This window comes from Xenopus laevis, chromosome 6S (genome assembly GCF_017654675.1).
Source record: "Xenopus laevis strain J_2021 chromosome 6S, Xenopus_laevis_v10.1, whole genome shotgun sequence".
NCBI lineage: Eukaryota > Metazoa > Chordata > Amphibia > Anura > Pipidae > Xenopus > Xenopus laevis.
The window spans coordinates 22,644,200-22,668,568 of NC_054382.1; the positions used below are offsets into that span (position 1 = coordinate 22,644,200).

At 40.3% G+C, this 24,369-nt stretch overlaps 1 protein-coding gene across 1 annotated transcript in view; it reads right to left on the reverse strand.

Moving 5' to 3' along the window:
• itga8.S (integrin subunit alpha 8 S homeolog) overlaps window positions 1-20,875 on the reverse strand; it is a 103,808-nt gene extending 82,933 nt beyond the window's left edge. The window contains exons 1-6 of the mRNA XM_018269147.2: window positions 20,554-20,875; window positions 17,193-17,326; window positions 2,928-3,028; window positions 1,478-1,601; window positions 1,297-1,358; window positions 960-1,005 (exon numbers count right to left, since the gene is read on the reverse strand). Coding sequence (XP_018124636.1) covers window positions 960-1,005; window positions 1,297-1,358; window positions 1,478-1,601; window positions 2,928-3,028; window positions 17,193-17,326; window positions 20,554-20,837 — 751 coding nt within the window. The 5' untranslated portion in view covers window positions 20,838-20,875. The remainder of the gene's footprint in view (window positions 1-959; window positions 1,006-1,296; window positions 1,359-1,477; window positions 1,602-2,927; window positions 3,029-17,192; window positions 17,327-20,553) is intronic.
• Between the last annotated feature and the right edge of the window lie 3,494 nt (window positions 20,876-24,369).

Consider the following 24,369-nt stretch of genomic DNA (forward strand, 5'->3'; position numbering starts at 1 on the left):
CAGTGTGTAAAGCTGGCCATAGATGTTGAGATTTTTAAAAGATCCGATCCTCATCGTGAGACCACGATTTTCTCAGAACGATTGACCATTAACTAAAAAGACCAATTTGCCAGGAAAACACAGGAGAGCTGCCTGCTTGGCCCTGCAAACATAGATAGCTTGCACTGGGACCTACAAAGATTTCCTGACAGATGTCGGCCGAAAAATCGTAAGATGTACGATCGTTCAAATCCCACTAACCGCACGATAATTTCGAAGGATTGGTCGGACTTCCCTAAAATCGGTCGTTCGGCAAGAAGAATCGTCGTGTCTATGGGGAGCTTAATTGTCTTCTTGTTGTAAAGGCTTCTACTGCTCAATAGCCCACCAGATTATACCGTATATAGATAACCTTCTCTCTTGCATCCTGTTAAAGAGCCTTTATTGCTGGTGATACATCTTCCAGCACTTTTGCCTTCTTTGGGTATTTTACAAAAGGATAGTTCTTATATTACAGATAAAAAACACAACTGAAGAGGTCTATTGGCCATGAGTAGTAAATTCATATCGCTATGACCAGTAACTGCACAGACTAAGCATTTTCTCTCAACATTATGGGGGTGTATATAGTGCGAGTTTTTCCCCAAATCGTAAGTTTTTTTTCTGGATTTTTCCGGAAAAGCCAGAATTTTTTCAGATTTTTGCTCTACAAGTTCTAAATAGTCGGATTTTCAATTAATTTTGAAAAATTAAATTTTTTTCCAACGAAAAATTTTGATTTTATAGTAAAAAAACCCCTGAGCTTTTGGCATTCAGACTTTGATAAATAACACCCTATATGTTAAAAACACCTTCAAATAAACTCTACCAATCCATGGTTCATGACCATAAGGCAAGAGTTGCAGCACCAGGCATTAGAACCTATGTAGCAGTGATATAACTGGGAAAAACACACACTGATTGGGTGGCATTAATCTTACCTTGCCAGTAAAAACTACCAGGTCCTCCCAATGCCAAGTCTCCATTCTAGGCAGAAGAGATTGATTTGTTAAAAAAACAGATCCATGTGTATACAGTATGTCATACATTTCTAAATATAATCGGAAAGAATGGCTTTGGGTTGCACTTAGTGGCTACTGTGATATTTTGCTTACAAAAATGTACAGAAAATGTACAAATACTCATCTCTAGCCATTCATGAAACACAGCTGGAGATCTGAGGTTTGGATAACCCTATGAAAATGAATGTAAAAAAGGAAAATACTTGAAAAGACTAATGTGGCATTATGGGTTTGGGATAACCACAAAGTAACTTACCTTATAAAAATCCAAACTGAAGCCAGCTTGACAGAAGCCTTGTCCTGCAGGATCAGCAAGGTCTGAAATAAAGAAAGTCACAAATAAGTCATTAATATAAAATGTTTATCTCAATTCATCCATATCAAGGTGTCTGAAATCATCTGCAGAGAAATGAAAATACATGTTCAGTTACACGTACCACTACGGCAAGGAGAGTATTCGGCATAAGCACTGAAATTCTGAATGGCAATGTAGCAAGTGCCAACAGGATCCTTTTCTGACACGGGCTTGACACTTCTCCAGTGATACAGTGGGGCACAAGCCTGTCAAAAAAAAAGAATACAGGTGTCATACACAAGAAGCAACACATTCCTGAATCTAGTTTTCTGGAAATAATACAAAGTAATGCAGTAATTACACAGATACGTGCACAGGATCATCATCTTTCCATTGAACAATAACTCACACCCGAAGGCAGCTCAATTCATTATTCCTTTGGCAGAGAACACAGCAAAAGAAAAAAAATCCCCTTAGAAAGCAGTGACTTGTATGGTTAACTGAAAGATATATCCTTGCCCGCTATATAAAGTATTCGACAATTAATTCTGCTTCCTACGGCTAACAGGAAACTTAAGTCTCCTTTCTCATCTATATATGTGACATTAACAATACAGTATAGGTATGGGACCTGTTATCCAGAATGCTTGGGACCTGGGGTTGTCCGGATAACGGATCTTTCTGTAACATGGATTTTCATACCTTAAGTCTACTAGAAAATCGTGTAAACATTAAATAAACCCAATAGGCTGGTTCTGCTTCTAATAAGGATTAATTATATATTAGTTTGGATCAAGTACAAGATACCATTTTATTATTACAGAGAAAGGGAAATCATTTTTAAAAATCTGGACTATTTGATTATAATGGAATCTATGGGAGATGGCCTTTCCGTAATACGGAGCTTTCTGGATAACAGGTTTACAGATAATGGAACCCATACCTGTATAGGTTGTCTATGGTTTTATATGCTCCCTTCAGCTGGCTGTCAGTGGCATGTTGCATGTTACTTGTCTTTATCTGGAAGGTGGAGTGTCAACCATCAATGAGCTAGTGTAGTGGTCCCCAACCAGTGGCTCGCAAGCAACAAGTTGCTCCCCAAACCCCTAGATGTTGCTCCCAGTGGCCTCAAAGCAGGTGCTTATTTTTGAATTCCAGACTTGGAGGTAAGTTTTGGTTGCATAAAAACTAGTTGTACAGACAAGTCGAGCCTCCTGTTGGCTGCCAGTCCACACAGGGGCTACCATTTACCCAATCACAGCCATTATTTGGCATCCCCAAATTATTCTTCATGCTTGTGTTGCTCTAGTGGATCCGCTAGATTCCAAGGATTCTTTTTTACACCACCTCAGACATATGGGACAAGGTTGGAGGCGTGGATCTTCACTGTCATGGGGTCGACTGTACCTACAAACTGGTACTATACCCTTTAACATAAGGCATCCTGTTTTTATCCTTTTCTGTTTTGGACTTTTCTTTGCACTTAAAATACCACTTATATTGCATGATTTCATAAATTAAGACTTCAACAACAAAAACACTGCCAGCTCGGTTCCGCATTCTGATATATTATACACTGAAACTGTGCTTACCACAACTTTTTCCTTATGGGCCCTGATGGTTGCACCAAACCACTGGTTCGACTTGAATTCAACAGGCTGTTTGGTTCCATTTAACCTGATGTTCCTGTTGTCTGTCACAGAGAAGAGAATATTAGCAAATTAAACAATATCTCTGCCTTTAAATTGGTTTATTTTGCTTCATTGTCGCTCTACACAACAAATCCTACGTTTCAGAATACCAAAATTACTGGTACATATGTACTAAAATGTATAAAACTGAAAAAGTGACATGTTTTAGTCTTAATATGTCTTTTATGCAGGGTTTATCCTATGTTTATTTCTTCTCGTGGACCACTAGTGGCGGCAAAAGGGACGTGCTACAAGTAAATTAAGAAATTCTTGGTGCGCAGCAGTGCAAGTTGAAAATCTCGCCAGTTTACATGCGGGGTCTGGGTGTACATGCCCCAGACTTACAGCTCAAGGTGGAGTCACTAAGAACTAAAGGTGGCCATAGAAGTAACATGACTTGATGTTTTGATCTAGATCATTCGTTTTAATACACACGTGTAGACCCGAATCGTCAGATATACAGGTATAAACAATAGCATTCTACCTATATCTGACAATTCAGCGATAACAATGGCCGATGTTCAGTTGCCTTCAAAGACACCCGATCAAAATTATCCGTCCAGCTGATCAACGATATCCAAGTCTTCTGCCGATAACGGACGGCTTTTTTCCCACCATACACACACCGAATATTGTACGAAAATTTGATTTGTACGATATTATCTGTGGCCACCTTAATACACGAGTAGGCTCTGGATCTCCCTGAGTTACCACCAGTAAAAAGTGGGTTTACATTGTAACAAACAGAAGTATAGGAAATAGTAGTCTTCTCCAAATGACTATGGATATCATAAATCTCCTTCGAGATTGAGGGTTTGAATAAAAAGTCTTCAATATACAGCCTTTTGATGTTTTTAATCATAAAATTCCACAATTGATGGTTCAATCATCTGAAAAAGGGGACACAGAGCCACAACGGACATGAACGAGGCCACACAAGCACATACGGTATATCTAATTTTAAAGAAATCAGGTAACCTGGAATTAGAAGAAATGTTGGATGTTAGGGTTTATATTATTGACACCATAAATTGTCTTGTTTCATAGTTACCATTACCCACTTGGTAATTATGGTAATAATGGTAGCGAGTATGGAAGCGAGTATGGAACTGTCCACTGATGAATGAAGACAATTAAGGCTCATACTCTTTGTCAACTTTATGAACTGCTTTGCCTAGCTGGTGAGACAAAACTGAGCCAAAATGGTTTCTGCTGACAGTGTATGAGAGCAGAATGGGATGTGGGATCTTTATTTTTGTGGCACACAGGGGACTAGTGGATTGTTCTGAAGCCTGGAGGAGTATGGCAGCCTGGGAACACTGATGTTTTTTTTATTTGTGTCCCCAGTATTTCAGATAATTAGTTAACCTCGGAAACAGCTTTAAAATATGCTTTGTGTGGGTGTATTACACCCTATTTATTTACAGATCCTGTTTTCTGCACACACACACATATTCATTTACATTTTTTTAAAGGAATTCTGTTTTTATTGCTGAAGAGAAGCACAAATAACAGATATAGATTTAGTCTGGCAAGTTACAAAGAGGTAGTAGACATTATGTAAACTTCTCAACATCCTTTTTAAAAGAGAATTTGGCACCAGGCCCAAGGAAATATTAATGATCTGATAGTATATGTTAGCTGCTGAATTACAGAAGAGAAAGCCCTGAACGGATATTTATATTCACGTTAGTGTGGACTTGCTGAGTACTCTGAGCCTGTCAGAGAAGGTGCGGTGTCAGTGAGTGCTAATGTTCGGTGCTTTTAACCAATGGATAGAATACGGGACTAGAATACAATGCAAAGACACAACACTTTGACGTTGCCCTGTATACAATTTGCAGATGTCAGTTGTTAGGCAAACCATGTAGCTGAGAGCTCAGGCCAATTACAATACATTGCAGGAGTTAATAAAAAGCAGGCATTCCATTCTTTCACCCTGGGTTCTGTGAAGTCAACTGACTCCCCACATGCCCCAGTCTATGATATTTTCCTTCCTTCAGAGTCGCAGCTAATGAACTTCTCACGGAAAACATAAATAGCAAATGTGGTCTTGTTTATCTGTCTGCTGTGATATTCCTTTCACTACAAAGCAATGAACTCCGAGCTGTCCCTGTAGGTGTAAGGTGAACCCAAGCCCTTTGCCCCATGCACAAGGTCCCTTTTATAGATATCACCCCCATTAAAGAGGTAGTAAAGCTGAAATGCAAACGGCTTCTAGAGATGAAACAGACATTTGTGTAACAAAAGAGGGGACTTTATACAGAGCAGGAAGGTGGGGGGCTGAATCTAAGAGGGGGAGATCTTACATTCATTGGAAATATCAAGCAGTTGGGGGATAACAGCTCCCAAGGTTCTAGCTGGAATTTTATTAAAACATCCAGAGAAATGAAGGGTGAGGAAAGAACTTCCTAATGATAAATAGTGACACAGTTAAGTTGGCTTGAACAAAGACCATCAAAAAAATTCAAACCCTCCAAATAAAACCCTGCTCAAGCACTTACACACACTCACTAAAACTACAGTATATATACCAATATCTCTATTAATAGTAGATTTTACCATAATGAAAGCCTTGGATATTACGCTTGTCCAAGAAATGATCCAAGCCACTCTTAAGGTGGCCATACACAGGTCGATAAAAGCTGCCGACAGACTGAGTGGGCAGCTTATTGTTCTCCGACGGGCTTCCCCAATCAATATCTGGCCAGATGTCGATCGGGCAGGGCTAAAAATCCAGTCAGATTGCGAACCGCATCTGTTCGTCAATGTGGTTCCGCGATCCGACCGCCTGTACTCCTGCATTATGATCTGATCGTTGGGCCTTAGGGCCCACGATCAGATCAGTCTGATATCACCCACCTCAAGGTGGGCATATCGGGAAGAGATTGGAAACATCATCAAACAAACGGATCTCTCTGTGTATGGCTACCTTTAAAGGCATTAAAAGAATCAGCCATCACAACATTATGTCCTCACTGTGAAGAACCCCCTACACTGCTTCAAATGAAAGTTCTTTTCCTTTAGTCTGAAAGGGTGGCCTCTGGTGCGATGATGCATTTTATGGAAAAAAGTTGGCTCCCGTGAAGTCTGATCCCTGAGTAAAAAGTTGGGGTCATTTGCCCGGAGTAGCAGCTAGGCTGGGGGTGAAGAGGGAGGGGGTCTATGTGGGGTAGGGGGGTAGGGGTTTTTTTAACAAGGGGTTTGTTTCTCCTTTAACAGCTGGAGAACAATAGAATTTCTCTCTTCTAGAATTTTCAAAGATTTCCAATAATTGTTTACAGAGCGTTCAGATATAATGGCTTTTCTTGTGGTGGTTTTGACATATTAATTGTATGTACAGTACACTGCAAAGCTCTGATGTTGTGGTGTCCCTCATATTAACCTCAATATCTCCTATGAGTATAAACACAAGCAGTATCCATGTATGCCTCATCCTCAACTGGATGTGGCTGATACAATGGAGCCCAGATCAGCTCCAGCTCGGAAAATATATCTAAATGCTGCCTCTTTTACATTTGTTTCCTTTTTCAGGACCAGTTGTATCGCATGCAACTAGGAATGTTGTTTCTTTGTACTACGTTTCCCAAATTCATTTCAGGATCTTCATCAGGATGGCGGAAGGAGGAAAATATAGGAATTCAAATATATTACAGCTGAAAAATATATGATCTGGAGATTTCTAAGGGATGGGTTACTTACTAAATTGATCAACCATTAATTAATGCACTACTTCCCTTGTGCTTGGAAAAGGGAAACATCTGGCTCTTTCATATCACAGTGGTGCAGTATGGACTTGATTTAATCTCCATTCACTCAAACCAAAAAAGCATTAATTGATCCCTACAAGTTGAATTACCCTGCTGTAATGGGATCATCTACACCCAGAAACTACACTGCACAGCGTAAGTATACATACAGTGCCGGAGCATGCTGTGGGTTGCCCTACTGTTTGCAGAGAAAACTGTGCCATAAATGCTGTATATTAACTGAGAAGTACTGCACAGTAGGGTTAATTTTTCACTATTAAAGGACATGTAAAGCCTACATTTTCCTACTATGTATATAAGTTGGGCATATCTTCCCCACCCAAGCCACATCATTTATACTGCATATACCCCCTCCATTTACCAGCGCCATCACATTTTCCTAAAACAATAGCAGCTTTCACCAGGTGGCCATGTTCCCTCACATCATCAGTAACAACAGGACATGTATACTGTAAAGTTCATGCAATGCAGAATGCAGCTTTACACAGGCACAACATACTTTGATGAAAAGTTCTGCTGGGGTTGAGCACTGTAATGGTTAAACTGAGCTCAGGAGAGGTGGTTAGGAGAAAAAAATAAGATCAGGCAGCTAGAGCAGAGTTTCTATGGGAACCAGCAATGCTATCTCATCATTGGCTGTTACACGGGAAGGTGTGTTTATCAATATGAGCTGAGAAGAACTGAGCATGCTCATAAGTCAACAGCCAAATTAAATTCCAGAGGGAGGGGGCCGAGTGGGTTAGAGGAGTAGAAGAATTTCTAAGTGATTCAGGGGATGCTGCAGCCTTACTGTTAACCTTCTAACAACCAGAGTGGCAGTAATCTAAAGATTTCAAAGAGGCTGTTCACTGATTAATTGACATAGATACAGAGGGGGTGATATAAGAGTCGTCTGCTGAACCTAAACGGGGCAATAAGCAATATACACTTGTATTACAAAAGAGCACAATGATTATGGATTTTTTTAGATAGACTTTTCATTCTATAATTTTAATTAAAAATATTTTTGCTGTTATTTCTTGAACTTCATAGTATATCACATTAAAATTGAAGGTATAATATTTTACAATTAATACCACCTCGAGGGAGTATACAGACACTCCTCTTGTCATAAAAACTAAAATAAAAATATTAATAATGTAAATTGCAAAACTCCTAGTGTACAGTATATGTCATCTTTGACTCAAGGCCCCCTGTAAAACTGTGGAGCCGTACTCTGGAGTCTTACAAAGCTATACAGGATCAACATTTCCTACTAGAGTTTCATAACTCTAGTGTCATTAATCAAAGTGCAGCCCTCTGGGCTAGAGATATGATCACCTGCTAAACCTAAACTGCCCCAAAAACAGCTGCTCGGACCTTCTCCAGCCTTATCAGGGCAGGACTGGCTTCTTATAAAGGACAAAAAGTAAGTGTGGAATGGACTTGATAACCAAGACACAAATCATTTCTAGTTGGCAGAAAGATAATGAAAACCATGAACGAGCCAGAGATGAAGAACGACTGTTTCACAGGTGGTGCCTGCATGGTCTTAGCAAGGCGAGGAGCATGTCGAGGATTCTCTGAGAACTCCTATACTCGATGCACTTGGCACATGTGGACACCATCTGCAACCAGGATACATTTATATATTTTTTTTTTTACGTTGATGCCTTCAAAGATAAGCACAACCTAAACTTTGGGATGTCACAGACAAAACTCCTAGCAGGCATGCTCAATAAAAGCAACAGATAAAAAGCAGTTATATACAAGATAAAGAGGTGAAGCAAGTCCCTCATAAACTCATTTCAACATCAAAGAGTTTCTTCCCCGTTTATTTCAGCGAACAACACTTTGGCCTCTTATAAAAGTTAAAAATACCATCTTTATTAGAAAGATGCATCTACCATTTATTTTTACATAGATATATAAATATATACTGGAGTGGATATTAAATATATAAATATCTAAATATATATTTATATATGTATTGTTAAGGTCCTTAGTGATAACAATTTTCAAGCCTTAAGGGATTTGCAAGCCCTACTATTTGTTTTTCAGCTCATTAAAAATAAATCCCTTAAACTAAATATTTACTACAGTGAGTGGAGATGTTGCGCTTAAAGGGATACTGTCATGGGAAAAATTTTTACTAGTGCTGCTCCAGCAGAATTCCGCACTGAAATCCGTTTCTCAAAAGAGAAAACAGATTTTTTTCATATTTAATTATGAAAATCTGACATGGGGCTAGACATATCGGCAGTTTCCCAGCTGCCCCAGGCATGTGACTTGTGCTCTGATAAACTTCAGTCACTCTTTACTGCAAGTTGGAGTGATATCAACCCTCCTTTTCCCCCCAAGCAGCCTAACAACAGAACAAAGGAAATGTAACCAGATAGCAGCTCCCTAACACAAGATAACAGCTGCGTGGAAGATCTAAGAACAGCACTTAATAGTAAAATCCAGGTCCCACTGCGACACATTCAGTTACATTGAGTTGGAGAAACAACAGCCTGCCAGAAAGCAGTTCCATCCTAAAGTGCTGGCTCTTTCTGAAAGCACATGACCAGGCAAAATTACCTGAGATAGCTGCCTGTACACCAATATTATAACTAAATATAACAACATTATATACAACATTCAGCTCATTGATCAAATGACCAAAAACAAGGAATGTCCATCTCTGAAATAATGGAGGTTGTTCTTATGCTCTGCCTATGTTTAGTTGATGTGGTGGTGCATCAATCCTCATCTGGGTTACCGCAAACCCTAATGTAAGCTCATACCGTAATATTTAGAGGAGAGCACTCAGAAGCAATTCTGCTGTGAATTTTATTCAGAGACTACATAACGTGAGAAAGGGCACGCAAGGGCCAAAACATGTTGTGTGTTATGTAATCTCTGAATAAAATTTCACAGCAGAATTGCTTCGAGTGCTCTCCTCTAATTTCTACAGTATGAATGTCCATTTCTGTGTGAGGTGTGTTTTTGTTGGTCATTTGATCTATGAGCTGAATGTTGTATATAAATATATATATCAGAGAATACCCAGCTTCATTATATTCACCTTGAAAAAATTAAATGTTCAGAAAGCTATGATTATCTAAGTCAGCCAATAAAGGTATCACCTTTATACCACCTTTTTGTTATTTTTTTATTTTTGCCCTGTGACTGGCTAACATGGTACAACAGCTTCACCTGGAAGAACTTTATATAAATCAAAAGATGCAATAGAGGAAACTTTTAATTCAAAATTTGCCTTTTCTTCTTTCTTGGCGACTTCTGATCTGTGCCATGTACTTCTGGGCAGGTTCCTGGTAAGCCCAATGGTGATCTTTCTCTTCTCTACTCAGACTTTTATGTTGCTGTTAATATTTAAGTAAATTTGCACTTCAAAAACATGGCACTAGTAGCAAACACACCATACCTGGTAAAGAGTAATACATCAAGAACATATCCAACACTTTGTGCCAAATTAGTCCCAGCTAAATACAAGTGAGCAGGATTCTAAAAGGTAGTAATGCATATAAACGGCATATGATGGCACGAGGGAGAGTCAACACACAGTGCCAACATCTGCTACGATTTTCTGTTCAAAATTACTCACTCTAAAAAAAAATATGGGCTGCTCTTCCATTAAAAGAATGCAGATTGCTAATAAAAGAGAAAACTATAAAAACGTGCTCATCTTCATGGAACATTTTTCTTTTATTTACAGTTCTTTTTATGAAGAAAATGTTCTATAAAATGCACAGATGTAGTTAGAACCTTCACCCTCACCTAGCTAAGGTATAAGATATTGCCAGTGCCGTTTATTAGTAAGTAATTAACTTTGCATAAAAAAGGTGCACATACAGTTCGTCTACTATAGTAATTCTAAATATCATCTATCCCTATTTCTGGCCCCTACAAAATCACCTGTTGAAAGCAGAAGGGAACATGAAAATTCCAGGCAATCCGCACTTACTTTGTAGTTTACTTTTCCAGGGTATGGGGGCACGTCAAATAACCTGTTCACCAAGGTTATAACTTGAACACATTTCTCTCCACAGACAGCACTCCAAGTTCTGGAGGCGTGAAAGAGGCAATTCATGTCAAGGTGGAGAAACCATCCCTGAACAGAGGCGGGGGCCTTCGACACCACCTGTCTGCTACATACAATGCTGTTCTAACATCTGTACCCTGGCGGTTTCAGAACACTTCACACATCCATTCATGCAACTCTCACAAGTAACACCTGTTTCTAGGAGTTGCATGACACATTGGTAATCCTATCACAGTAACTACACAGAATCAACACCTCTGTGAATTTCTTCAGATGTCACCTCTTTGAAGAGTTACAATGTGCCATTGTGATTGGATTAGTGGAAGAGTTTATAAAGCTCAATGAGTCAGTTGAACTGAAGATGCTGCTCGGATGAGTAGTGAAACGTCTTCAATGATTACTCAGCATGTCCAGTTGTTTTTAGATTTACCTATACTAGATAGACATAACCTATGATGTCACAGGGACACCAAAACATAACAGTTTGTGCAGTGATTGTTGCCTCTACCCTAATGCCCCATGCAGACATTGTCTTGGCAACTACACCACAGGGAACAAGGCAGAAGCCAGTGCCCGCCACATCCTAAAAACGTCTGACACTTAGAGATAGTTTAAGCACATTCCAGCTACTACAAAAACTACAATTCCCAGCATTCTAGCTGGAGTGCTGATGTAGGTATTGTAGTTTCTTAACCCACTGGTTGGATCTCTGTGCCTCAAGATTTGAGTTGATGTTGTTCCATGCACACAAAAGACACCACTTTTGGTGTAGAAAGAGAATTGTAGAAAGAGACTATTAGAAAACAGGACATTTATAAACCCATAAATAACACATAGGGGCAGATCTATCAAGGGTCAAATTTCGAGGGTTAAAAAACCCTCAAATTCGACCCTCAAAGTAAAATCCTTCGAATTTGAATATCGAATTCAAAGGATTTGATTTGAACGATTTTAAGCGATTGATCGAATATCGAATTCAAAGGATTTTAGCGCAAAAGGTTTGATCGAACGATCGAATAAAAATCATTAGATCGAATGATAAAATCGTTCGAATCAAACAATTCAAACGATTTTAAGCAATAGATCAAATTATTTTTATTCGATCATAAAAAGTGCCCAAAACCTATCTACAATGTCCCCATAGGCTAAAATTCAATGGTGAAGTATTGAGTCGAAGTATTGAGTCAAAGGATTTTTTAAAGAGACAGTACTTCGATTATCGAATGGTCGAAAGATTTTTACTTCGATTCGATCGAATTTGACCAATTCGATGGTCAAAGTACCCAAAAAATTACTTCGAAATTCGAATTATTTTGGATTCGAACTATTCACTTGAGCTTAGTAAATCTGCCCCATAGTATATGAGCCGGGAATAATTATTCTTGCATAAACACAATAAAAGCACTATGGGAAATGATTGAGCAGTGTGTGTACATAAAGCTAACAATAGGAATTGCGTTTAGCAGACATGTGGGATTCATTAGCACTGCTGGTTGCACTGGCAAGAATAGAATAATGGACTCCAGCGAGATGAGATACAAGAACTTAAATACATTTAATCAATGGTCATTAGCATAGAAGGAAAATATACAGGAAAGGTAGGACTACATTTCCAAATACATGTGTTTCTTTTATATAGCAGCACGGTAATAAAATTTTTAGGTACCGTATGCCCCTGCTACACATAGAGTTTACAATCTAGCGTGACCCAGGGATAAGTAGTTACCGTTCTGATGTGTCTGTGTGCAACTCATTTATCATATGACTGACAGTTACACTATTTTAATGATTTTCCCAGGAAGGCTCTTACACACGGCCGTTTTTGCCTGCGCTCCCCTGCGTTGCGCTTTCTTCCATTCAGCCGCAGGGGAGCGCAGGAGTAGACGCAGTCAATTATTTAGAAGGGGCCTGTACTCACACAGATGCATCTATGCGTCAAACGTAGCTGAAATGCAACATACTGCGTCTCAATCTGCATTTGGCGCTTACATGCATCTGTATGAAGAAAGCACAATGCAGGGGAGCTCAGGCAAAAACAGTCGTGTGTAAGAGCCCTAAAAGAGATTCTAGTTGGTTCAATGGAAGCTGATTTCCAGGGAATTTCAATGCAGCTTCATAGAGATAAATGGATAATATCATTCCTTGCAACTATGTGGGTTGGATTAAAGTTGCTGCATCCTGCAGCTCCAAACCACACAGAATGGTATACAGGAACCTCTATTAACCGTATAGGAATGTACTAGTAGGTGAGGAATTGGGTACTTTGGCTGCAGTGTATCTGGTTGGATTGGGATCACAGCTAAAACATCATGTATTAAGCCTTATTATTCATTGCTGATTTGCTGCTCTAGGCTTCTGCATTTCTAGGCTTCTAAAACGTAATTGGCTTTTGGCAGAGAGGCCAGAATACGTGGCAGGTGCACTTGGATACTTTTTTAACAATTTAAGATAAGCAGGTCTCTTGGGGAAACTGTGAGTTGCAGCTTAAAGGGCAAGTCACCTTCATTAGCAAAACTGTAATAACACCACAGAAAAAAACCACAGAAATGTGTTTACACTTTCATAACCTGCCAAATTTTGTAAAATGAACATGGGAATTAGGGGGTATGGCCACAAAAATGAGCACAACTGAAAAATCAGGCAAGAATACAGCTACAACACTCTGAACAGCTGCTGAATCGTTGGAATGATCAGAAACACAAGTTGAAAAGAAGCACTCAGGTACACAGCTGAAAGTTACAGTTGCACCGCTGGAACACTCAGGAGAACAAGTGTAACACAGGTGTAGAGGCATGGGTGGGACTGAAACACTCAGGAACACAGCAGAAATTCAAAGTGTAAAAGGTGTAACAGAAACAATCAGAGCTGAAATTCACAGAAACAGCTGGATAACTCAGGAGCGCAACTGGTAAAGAAAGAAATACAACTGAAAATTAGAGAGCCACACATTAGCCTTTGTTTTAGTGAGAAATAGTGTTAGTGGTGGTTCATCGCTGACATCCTATTTGTAGTATTGATACATTGTAGACTGGGAAGCACAAACATGTTGTGTGGATGCACAATAAAAGCCGTATTGCTGTTATTCTGCTTCTGTGAGTGATTCCCTGTCTACAATGTCAATATGAGAAATACAACTGCATTCCCAGGAGCACAGCTCGAACACTTGGGGCATGGGTGGAACAGAAATACTCAGAAATACAACTTAAGTTCACAGTTGGGCAGCTGGAGCACTCAGTAGCACAGTTGGAAAATAAACACCCAGGAAAACAATTACAATTAACAGGCACACAGCTAGAAATCTTGGGCACAACATAAGTTCACAGTGGTTACCTGGAACACTCAGAAAACAGGAACACAACTGCAATTTACAGGAGGACAGCTGGAACAATCAGGGCACAGTTGGTAAAGAAACAGTGAGGAATACAACTTGAGTTCACAGTTGCACAGGAGCACTCAGGAGCACAAGTAGAACACTTGGTGGGAGAGGTGAAACAATAAAGAGAACACCTGAATCCCTAGAATAGTTAAATCGGGTTAAAAAAATACAAAGTCTACCAAGTTCAACCACTCCCCAGCATCTATATACACACCCCTCCATACCCACATAAACTATATATACTCATATCTATACTAAGGGCTCTTAATGTTTTTTCTGCCCTCCCCTGTGTTGCGCTGTCTTCCGTTCAGCCGCAGGGGAGCGCAAGAGTAGACACACTCAATTAATGTGAAGGGGGCTGTACTCACACAGACGCATGTAAGCGGTAAACGCAGGTGGGACGCGGCATGTTGCATTTCACTTGCGTTCGGCTGATACATGCGTCTGTGTGAGTACAGCCTCCTTAACAATAATTGAGTGTGTCTAATCTTGCGCTCCCCTGTGGCTGAACGGAAGAAAGCGCAACGCGGGGAGTGCAGAAACAAAACGCCCTAACTATAGAGTTTAGTATCACTATAGCCTTAGAAATTGTGCTTGCCCAAGAAATCATCCAAGCCACTATAAAAAGCATTAACAGAATCAGATGACTCAGACACACACACAGTCCTTACTTAGGAGCGCAGGTGGAACACTTGGGGCAGTCCCACTTGGGGCATTCCCTTTGGGTGACCTTAAAGGAAAACTATACCCCCGAAACAATGTAGGTCTCTATAAAAAGATATTGCATAAAACAGCTCATATGTAAAACTCTGCTTCATGTAAATAAACCATTTTCAAAATAATATACTTTCATACCTCCCAACTGTCCCTTTTTCGGAGGGACAGTCCCTCTTTTGACAGCTCAACCTGCAGTCCCTCATTTGTACTGGAAAGTCCCTATTTTCTCCGCACTGAACAGCCAAAAAAAGTAAAGTTTCTAACTTAATTGGCTTTTAGCAGAGACCACAGAACAGCTAACAGGTGCAAATATGATACTTTGTAACAATTTTGAGACACAAAAAAAGAGTTTAGATAAGGAGAATTATTTTCAAACTTTCATAACCTGCCAAATTTTGTAAAATGAACATGGTAATTAGGGGGTGTGGCCACAGAAAGGGGCGTGGTCAAAAACATTTTTTGTCCCTCTTTTTACTTCCAAAATGTTGGGAGGTATGTACTTTTTCAGTAGCATGTGCCATTGGGTAAACATAAATAGTAAATTGCCATTTTAAAAAACAATGGCTGCCCCTTGGGATCGCACGATTCACGTTACACACAAACAAACCAAACATGTTCGGTCACATGAGCCAATTAACAGACAGAGTTCTGTCTTTTGCTTCCAGACTTCTTCCTGTTACAGTTAGAGCTGCAGTATTTCTGGTCAGGTGATCTGTGAGGCAGCACACAGACCATCATGAAATGGTGGCTCAAGGCAAGAGATGTAAAAGGGCAATATTTAATTAAATATTTATACCAGTTTGGTAAGATTCTTTAATATGCCACTTAATATGATATAATCTGTCTGTTGCTTAGGTAATCATTTTGGGGGTTTAGTTTTCCTTTAATGCACAGACTTCAAACAGCTGAAAATTCTGCCGTAATACTGACTAATTCTCATGAAGGTTCCCTTTCTTTGTATTGATTCACCTGACACCCGTGTACATATAAGAATATTCACACCCGTCACATTTCATTCCACACAATCAATACTCTCCCCTGCTCATAAACAAGAGTTCTCTGTTATCATTGTTTTAAGTGATCATCATCCCTCACTAAATGCAAAGTCAGCCATGTTGAAATAAGCCACAGAAAAGCCAAGCACTCAGAATTACAAGAAGATGGGAATTTTTTGACTGATTTTATAAATGATGAAGTTATGTTTAATCTGCCAAGTGACGCTGAAACAACAGAATTTCCAACTTGATGCTAAGAGTGTTAACCGGGCTTCAATGGAACACTTCATAACGAGCACCCAAGAGTTAATGTAATGTAAATAAAATCCTAATGTCTAAATATTTTATTGATCACCGTACAGTGATACTCAACAAGAAGTCAATGAGTGTGTAATCGCAATACACTGCAAGTCATCTGTAAGAGGATAACCTTAATTAATGCACAGTTTTCTTGTGTATCCTTTAGATTTTTTAACTCTGGGGTATTTCTAAATACCCCAAAGGCTATGTGCACTGTACAGCATGACTTTTACTGAGGATCAGGCCAGTCCAAACTATTACTTTCTGGAAAAACCTTCATTAATAACAGAACGTGCTAATTGGACCCATATCAGTATCAGAGGTTTATAACGAGCATCATTATTTCATCCACAATCAATAGAATTTATCTTCCATATAAATACTAGTAGTACAGGTATAGGATCGGTTATTCAGAATGCTCGGGACCGTGGGTTTTTCAGATAACGGATCTTTCCGTAATTTGGATCTGCAATCCTTAAATCTACTAGAAAATCATATAAACATTAAATAAACCCAATAGGCCGGTTTTGCTTCCAATAAGGATTAATTATATCTTAGTTTGGATCAAGTACTGTGTTATTATTACAGAGTAAAAGAAATAATTTTGAATAATTTGGACTATTTGGATAAAATGTAGTCTATGGGAGACAGCCTTTCCTTAATTCTGAGCTTTAGGGATAATGTGGTATATTTATCAAAGAGTGAAGTTAATAGTGAAGTTCCACCACTAGAGTGAAATTCCGCCACTTCCCATTCATTTCTATGGGGTTTTTAAAGGCGTATTTATCAAAGGGTGAAATTTCACTTTCACCCATTGATAAATACGCCTTTCAAAATCCCATAGAAATGAATGGAGAGCTGCGGAATTTCACTCTAGTGGCGGAACTTCACTCTTTAATAAATTTACCCCATTATGAGTTTCCAAACAAGTGATCCCTGTACTATAATCACCATGCCAATCTTTGTCTCATTTCCACCACTTACTTGTGATATCAAAAGGAATCTGCTTGCATCCAGTAGCCGGGGTATCCGGGAAGGGACAGTAATACACAGCCCCTCCTTCCACTATCTGCGGCTGGGAGGTATTGGCTTTGGGCGCTCCAATGAGAACACTGGGTCTGTAATATTAAGATTTGGAAATAAAAGCATATCAGTGGTTTGGGTACAATTGTGTTTAAGCGTAAAGAAAATTTCTTTTGAAGCGGGTAAGTAATGGCTGGCTTACATTTGCATTGTACACTCTGTTTTATGTGTTATAGAATACCATTTCCATTACCCCTGAGCTAGCACAGCCTCCTGAGTTCTATTCCTGTAAGAATCCCGTGCCTGTGCTCTTTTTTAAGTGCTGCGAGTTACAACTACTTATCAGAGTCCCGTTATTGAATGCTGGACCCCTGTCCATTAACAGTTCTGTTCAATACACTTTAACTTACTGCACAGAATTACCCAGTCGGCCTGTTAAGCATCAGTCACAGCCAGCAGTGCAGGTTAAACCCGCGGCGCATGGATAAGTGCAGCCCAGTTTGTATATTAGAGAAACCTTCATCCGTTTCATGGATGCTGTACCACAACTCCCAGCATGCTCAGGAATGCAGGTGTAACTGTGCTCTGTATGGTTTCATACCTTTCTGTAAATAGATAGATAGATACTCACTGGACTGTGTTACATATATATATATATATATATATATATATATATATATATATATATATATATATATATATATATATAAATATCTATATATATATTTATATATATATATATATATATATATATATATATATATTATATATATAGTTAAATTAAATTGGGTTGAAAAAAGAAAGTCTTATATTATATATATAATATATATAATCGATGCAGGGATTATATATATAATACACAAGAGCCATGACTATCCTGTAAATTATATCCTTATAAACTGCTTTTAGCAGTGTCGGACTAGGCCCCGGGCTCTTGTGGGCCCCGCCGGCCCAGATCCTCCAGATCTTCTTAATGGTGCGACCTCCCTTTGTCGGGGGTCGCAGAAAAAAACAATTTGCACGTTTGCACAAACGTGACGACGTTTGCCTGCGCACAAAGCCAGCGCCGCACGCATACATACAAATGCGAAGCGGCAGGGGGGCCCTGGGGCAGTGGCCCCGGTGGGCCCCGAGCTCCCCAGTCCGGCCCTGGCTCTTAGTGATGTCATCAGTTAAAAATGGAGCTAAGTGATGTCATTTTTGTCACTTGACTCACTAAAACTTGTGTATTATAATAAATATTATAATAAATATTCCATTGTTGGAAAATATAAGGATATTAGAAGTCACTTTGGAATTCTGGCCAGCAGCCCAAACAATAAGCAGCAACAAACTGACAATACTCTTCACCCCATCCACAAAATGACCAGCATTCATACTGACCATAGTTCATTAGTTACCTAAATAAGGCACAGTAGCCCCACGCCACCACTGTAATGGGCCAATTTACAGTACCACACCCATTGCTAATCCCCCCAACACAACACCAATATTAATCCAGTACAAACCAGCATACAGTATCTTTCTGACAATAACTGACATGTAGCTTCCGCCCCAACACACTTTAACTTCACATTCAGTCATTTGCACCCCCTGCATCACCACAACATTATCTTGCTTGTACTATATAGCCACTTTCCCAATATACCTTATAGTACACAAAAGCCATGAATATCTTGTAAATTATATCCTTATAAACAGTGAGTAGTCATGTCATCAGTTATAAATGGTGAGTAGTGATGTAATTTTTGTCACATGACTCACTAAAACTTGTGTATTATAATACAGTACCACATGTTGCAAAATAAGAGGATATTAGAAGTTATCTCGGTGTCGCAAAATATAAGGATATTAGAAGTTACCTCGGTGTTCCATGACCTGTATAAAAACATTCAGCCTTGTGTTTTTTATATGGTCCTGAAACTCCTCGGTGACTTATAATATCCTTATAATTTACAAAAGGGGGTACTTTATTCACTATATATAAAGGAGCTTTCCCAATAACTGACTGCACACACAGAAGCCTACAATACCATCTTTATGACACAGTCCCTCCAATAACTTGCTTAGGTTATATACAGAAGCCTCCCACTAAAATAACATACAGTACCCCCCCCCCCCAATAACCTGCCTAAAATACAACAGCTCTAATCTATGAATGATCTTATAACTCACAACAATAACATGTACAAACCCCCAGTATATGGTGGCCCCCTGTAATATATCCAACGCTAAGGGGCAGATTTATCAAGGGTCGAATTTCGAAGTAAAAAATACTTTGAAATTCGACCAATTCCGGTTGCCACCTGGAAGGTATTTTACAGGCATGGCCGGTAAATATGATGCTTGATGCCAATGTTATTAATAGGAAAAAACTGCAAGAATATAGAATGGCCGGTATTTTTTTCCAGAAAATGTGGCAACCCTACCCCCCAATAATCAAATGTAGAGTAGTAGCCCACAGTTGATCTTCTTTTATTCATGTAGTGCTGACAAGAAGAAAATCTGATGGAACGGGGGGGGGGGGCTCTGCTCTCAAGAGCTTACAGGTAGCATAGAATTAGCCTTACGGCAAGGCAAGGCCAGACGTGGTTTTTTTACGTTGCGTTTTTTTAAAAAAGAAACGCCGGGCGTAATACACCACTGAAACCACACACGACGTCAACATGCATTTTGCATGCGTTTTTCAGCATGTAGGTGTCTTTTCCTCTCATTGTTCTCATTGAGAATTTGGACGCCATATTTAAAATACGCTGCGTATTTACGCAAAGTGTGGTTTCAAACGTGCAGATCCCATAGGGTCTATTGATTTCGTAGTTTCTTGACGTATTGGCGTTTCTGCTGAAAAACGCCAATACTGGCGTCCTGTGGCGGATTTCGGCTTGCAAGCGCCCTGTGTGAATTAGGGAGGTTTCCATTAGTTTCAGTGGTAGTGCAGTTTATGCGTATTTACGCCTGGTGGAGCTTTTTTTAAAAATGCAGCGTAAAAACTCCACGTCTGGCCTTGCCCTTATACCCAATAGTCCAGCTGCAGGGACTGTGTTGCTTGAGACACAGGTGCTACACTGGGGCCCTATTGCTCTATACATATAACTGGGGGGCAATGAGCTGAGTGCAAGCTTTTAGACAAGAGGGAAAGATAATACATAAAGCGCATTGATTTGGGAATATATATTTCCAGTATATATGTTTCCAGTAGCAATGTGCAACCCTGCTATTATGAAACTACAACTCCCAGGTGAAGACTGACAGGGGATGCTGGGAAAGACTGGTGCATGCTGGGATCCCTTGCTCTGGCCATGCAGTTAACCCTTTCACTCACTTGGCGGAGTCGGGCAAGTAGAAGTCCACAGAGTATCCAAAGTAACTGGCCGGGGGGCCGCTGTACACTGTCACTTTGTCCACGTCCAGGTTAAAGGCAGAGCAATGGTCAGTCAGTGTCATGAGGAGGAGCAGCAGGAGCGGGGTCAATCCGGGCGGCCGAGAGGCTGAAGCGGGACCCCAGGGGCTGAGCATCTTCTGTGGCAAAGGTAGCGCGGGAGGAGCAGAGTCCCGGAGAGGAGGCAACAGTAGCAGTAGCGGTGTGTGTGTGTCACTGAGCAACATGAGCCGCCGCTGCCTCCTCTGCACTTGGCTTTGCTGGGAGAGAGTAAGGGGCGGGGCTAACAGCACGGGACGGGGGTCTCATGTGGTCACTCTCTGGGGCGGTCTCTTCTTCACCAGGTCGTTACATTAGCGCCATTCCCTGCAGAGCGGGAGCCACACACACTGGCATGGAGTTTGCGTCTTCCACTGTCTCTGTACCAATCGCTGTAACTGCTCCCTCTGCAGCCGACTTATTGCTTTATTGTCGCTACACTCGAGACTCATTACACCAGGACTGGCTCCTTCTACTGCGGGTCACTTTGCCCTGATTCTCCTGTAACAGAGTCCGGGGATTGCGTTTAGGGCACAGGCTACAGATTGGCATGGGCCAAATATTGTGCAGCGTTTAGTAAAAATACTGGGGCTCATTTATATTACTGGGCAAATTTGCACCTGGGCAGTAACCTGTAGCAACAAGCAATCGTAGGGATGGTTGAATTTTTTCGCCTTGTTTCACTGTGGAAACGGCGTCCATAGACTTGTATGGCATCGTGCCCCAAAAAAAAAAGACGCCTGTCAAAAATATTTTGCTTTGCCACGCGTCTCTTTTTTCACAAAACTAAATGCATCTAATCCTGCGGCTGAACGCATAAAAACGGAACGCTGGTAGGGTTGCCACCTTTTTGAAAAATCTTTACCGGCCAGGGAAGGTGACAGGTAGAGGATCGTTCTAAAATGGGCAGGGCTGTGATGTCACGGGGCAGCATAGCGCTGTCACTGGGGGCGTGGCCATGACGTCAAGGGGCGGGCCAGAGTCGTGGAATAGGTAAGTATTTTTTAGCTATAGAAGGAAGAAAAGGGTGGGCTGAGGGTGCATCGGAGGCAGGCCGGGAGCAGTTTGAATGGTGATCACAAATTTACCGGCAGCTACATTGCCGGTAAATTTGTAATACCGGCCTGGGCTGGTATCAGTGGCGTAACTACCGGGGGAACAGGGGGTGCGATTGGGCCAGGGCCCGCACCCCCTCAGGCCCCCCCGGCAGCTCACGCGCCACGATTCCCGGGCAGTTCCGGGTGTACGGAGGGGGGCCCGGCAGAGCGTCCCACGCCAGGGCCCGCCCCCCTCTAGTTACGTCACTGGCTGGTATTTTACCGTCTAGGCTGGTGAAATACCGGCCAGGTGGCAACCTTAAACGCAGGGGAGCGCAGCTTCAAACGCTCATCTGTAAGAGCCCTAAAGATGCACACAGCTGCACTGCAGTGAGATTATGATTCTGCATTAGAAAAACGCTGCATTGGGGGGGGGGTATGGGAAATTTTGCCCAAAAACTGCACACTGCACTTTGCACACTGTGCCAGTCAAGTAAACGCATCTTTTTGTGCTTTTGAAGTGCAATGTTTAATGCAACCACGTTTGTGCCTGCCATCCTGAACAACAAAATTTATTGTGAAATTCATAGTGAAGAAGATTAATATTTCCCACGGCTTTTGAACATGTTTTTAATTAAAGGGGTTCTTTGCCTCCCAAAAATAAAAGTGCTTCCCAGAAAAGCTACTATATGCTGTCCTCTGCTTACCCCTATGAAACGATTGGACTCCTTTAACAGGAACACGCACTTGGTTGCAAATATATTCTGCATCTGTGTATTGCTCAGACCACTGTGTGCTCATAACACTCTTGCACACCCAGCAGTTGCACAGACCTGTCTCTTTATTGTTACACCATTCTCAACATGCATTGAGAGAGAATACACTGCCATATTTTATATACTTAACTTTGGTTAAACCAAATTCTTTCTTAAGGGGCAAGTCAACCTCAAAATAAAAATTCTAATAAAAAAAAACATTCTAAGCAATTTTGCAATATACATTCATTACAAATGTTCTATGGTTTTTAAGTTATTTGTATATGTATTGCTACTGAATGCAGTCTTTGTAACTGCAGCAATTAATAGAGGTATGGCACAGATAACTGCAGCAATTACTAGAGGAATGGCACAGATAACTGCGGCAATTAATAGAGGTAGGGCATTAATACCTGCAGCAATTAATGGAGGTATGGCACAGATAACTGCAGCAATTAATGAAGGTATGGCACAGATAGAGTTATCCATTAACAGAGGTATCGCACAGATAACTGCAGCAATTAATAGAAGTATGGCACAGATACCTGCAGCAATTAATGAAGGTATGGCTCAGATAGTGTTATCCATTAACAGAGGTATGGCACAGATAACTGCAGCAATTAATGGAGGTATGGCACAAATAACTGCAGCAATTAATGAAGGTATGGCACAGGTAGTGTTATCCTTTAACAGAGGTATGGCACAGATAACTGCAGCAATTAATGGAGGTATGGCACAGATAACTGCAGCAATTAATGGAGGTATGGCACAGATAACTGCAGCAATTAATAGAGGTATGGCACAGATACCTGCAGCAATTAATGAAGGTATGGCACAGATAGTGTTATCCATTAACAGAGGTATGCCACAGATAACTGCAGCAATTAATAGAGGTATGGCACAGATAACTGCAGCAATTAATGAAGGTATGGCACAGATAGCATTATCCATTAATAGAGGTATGGTACAGATAACTGCAGCAATTAATAGAGGTATGGCACAGATAACATTATTCATTAATAGAGGTATGGCACAGATAAGTGCAGCAATTAAAAGAGGTATGGTACAGATAACTGCAGCAATTAATAGAAGTATGGCACAGATAACTGCATAGACAACATTATTTATTAATAGAAGTATGGCACAGATAACCAGCAATATGAAACTGGTAGTGATGCAATAGTATGAAAAGTGCTTAGAAACAAGTTAAGCTCCTTTTACTTAGAAGATGTATTAGTGCTCACTCTATTAAAATCACCAGAAATCCTGTCTCTACATGCAGAATTTGTGCAAAAGGCAGTTATTTTGTCAGATTTTATTTGTATTAGAATCGGTTATTTGAATGATCTCTAATAAACCTGCTAGGAAAGGGAGCCCCCTATAAGATATATTGGATCTAATTGTCAATGACTATCTGACACCCAACTGCTGCATGAAGAGAGAATGAAGAGGAATAGTGAACATAAACTTATTTCAGAAATTATGCAGAATTGATTTTATTATTATTAACATGTATTTATATAGCGAATATTTAATTGATTGTATTTACAACGTTTCTTATATGATGAAGCTCATATTCAATTTTAATTTTCGTGATAGTTCCCCTCTAATTTATTCCCCCGAAGTCGCCCGAAGTTGCCTTACGAGGCAGTTCAGGGAGATTAGTTGCCCAAAGAAGAGGCGATATGTCCCCGGGCGACTAAATCTCCCTGAATCTTCTCGTCTGTCTCTGCCCTTAAAGTCCCTAGCAGATTATCTTTTCTGTTCTGTTGATCTGTGGAAACTGACATGGAGTTGGAGAACATTTATTTATAGTGTGCTCTATTCAGAAAATATTACGGAAGGATATAAGATTGAGTAGTTCTCATGCCTCTCCTCTTTGCCTCTCTCCCCATAATGTCCTTCATAAAGTGAAAATTCTAGCCTTT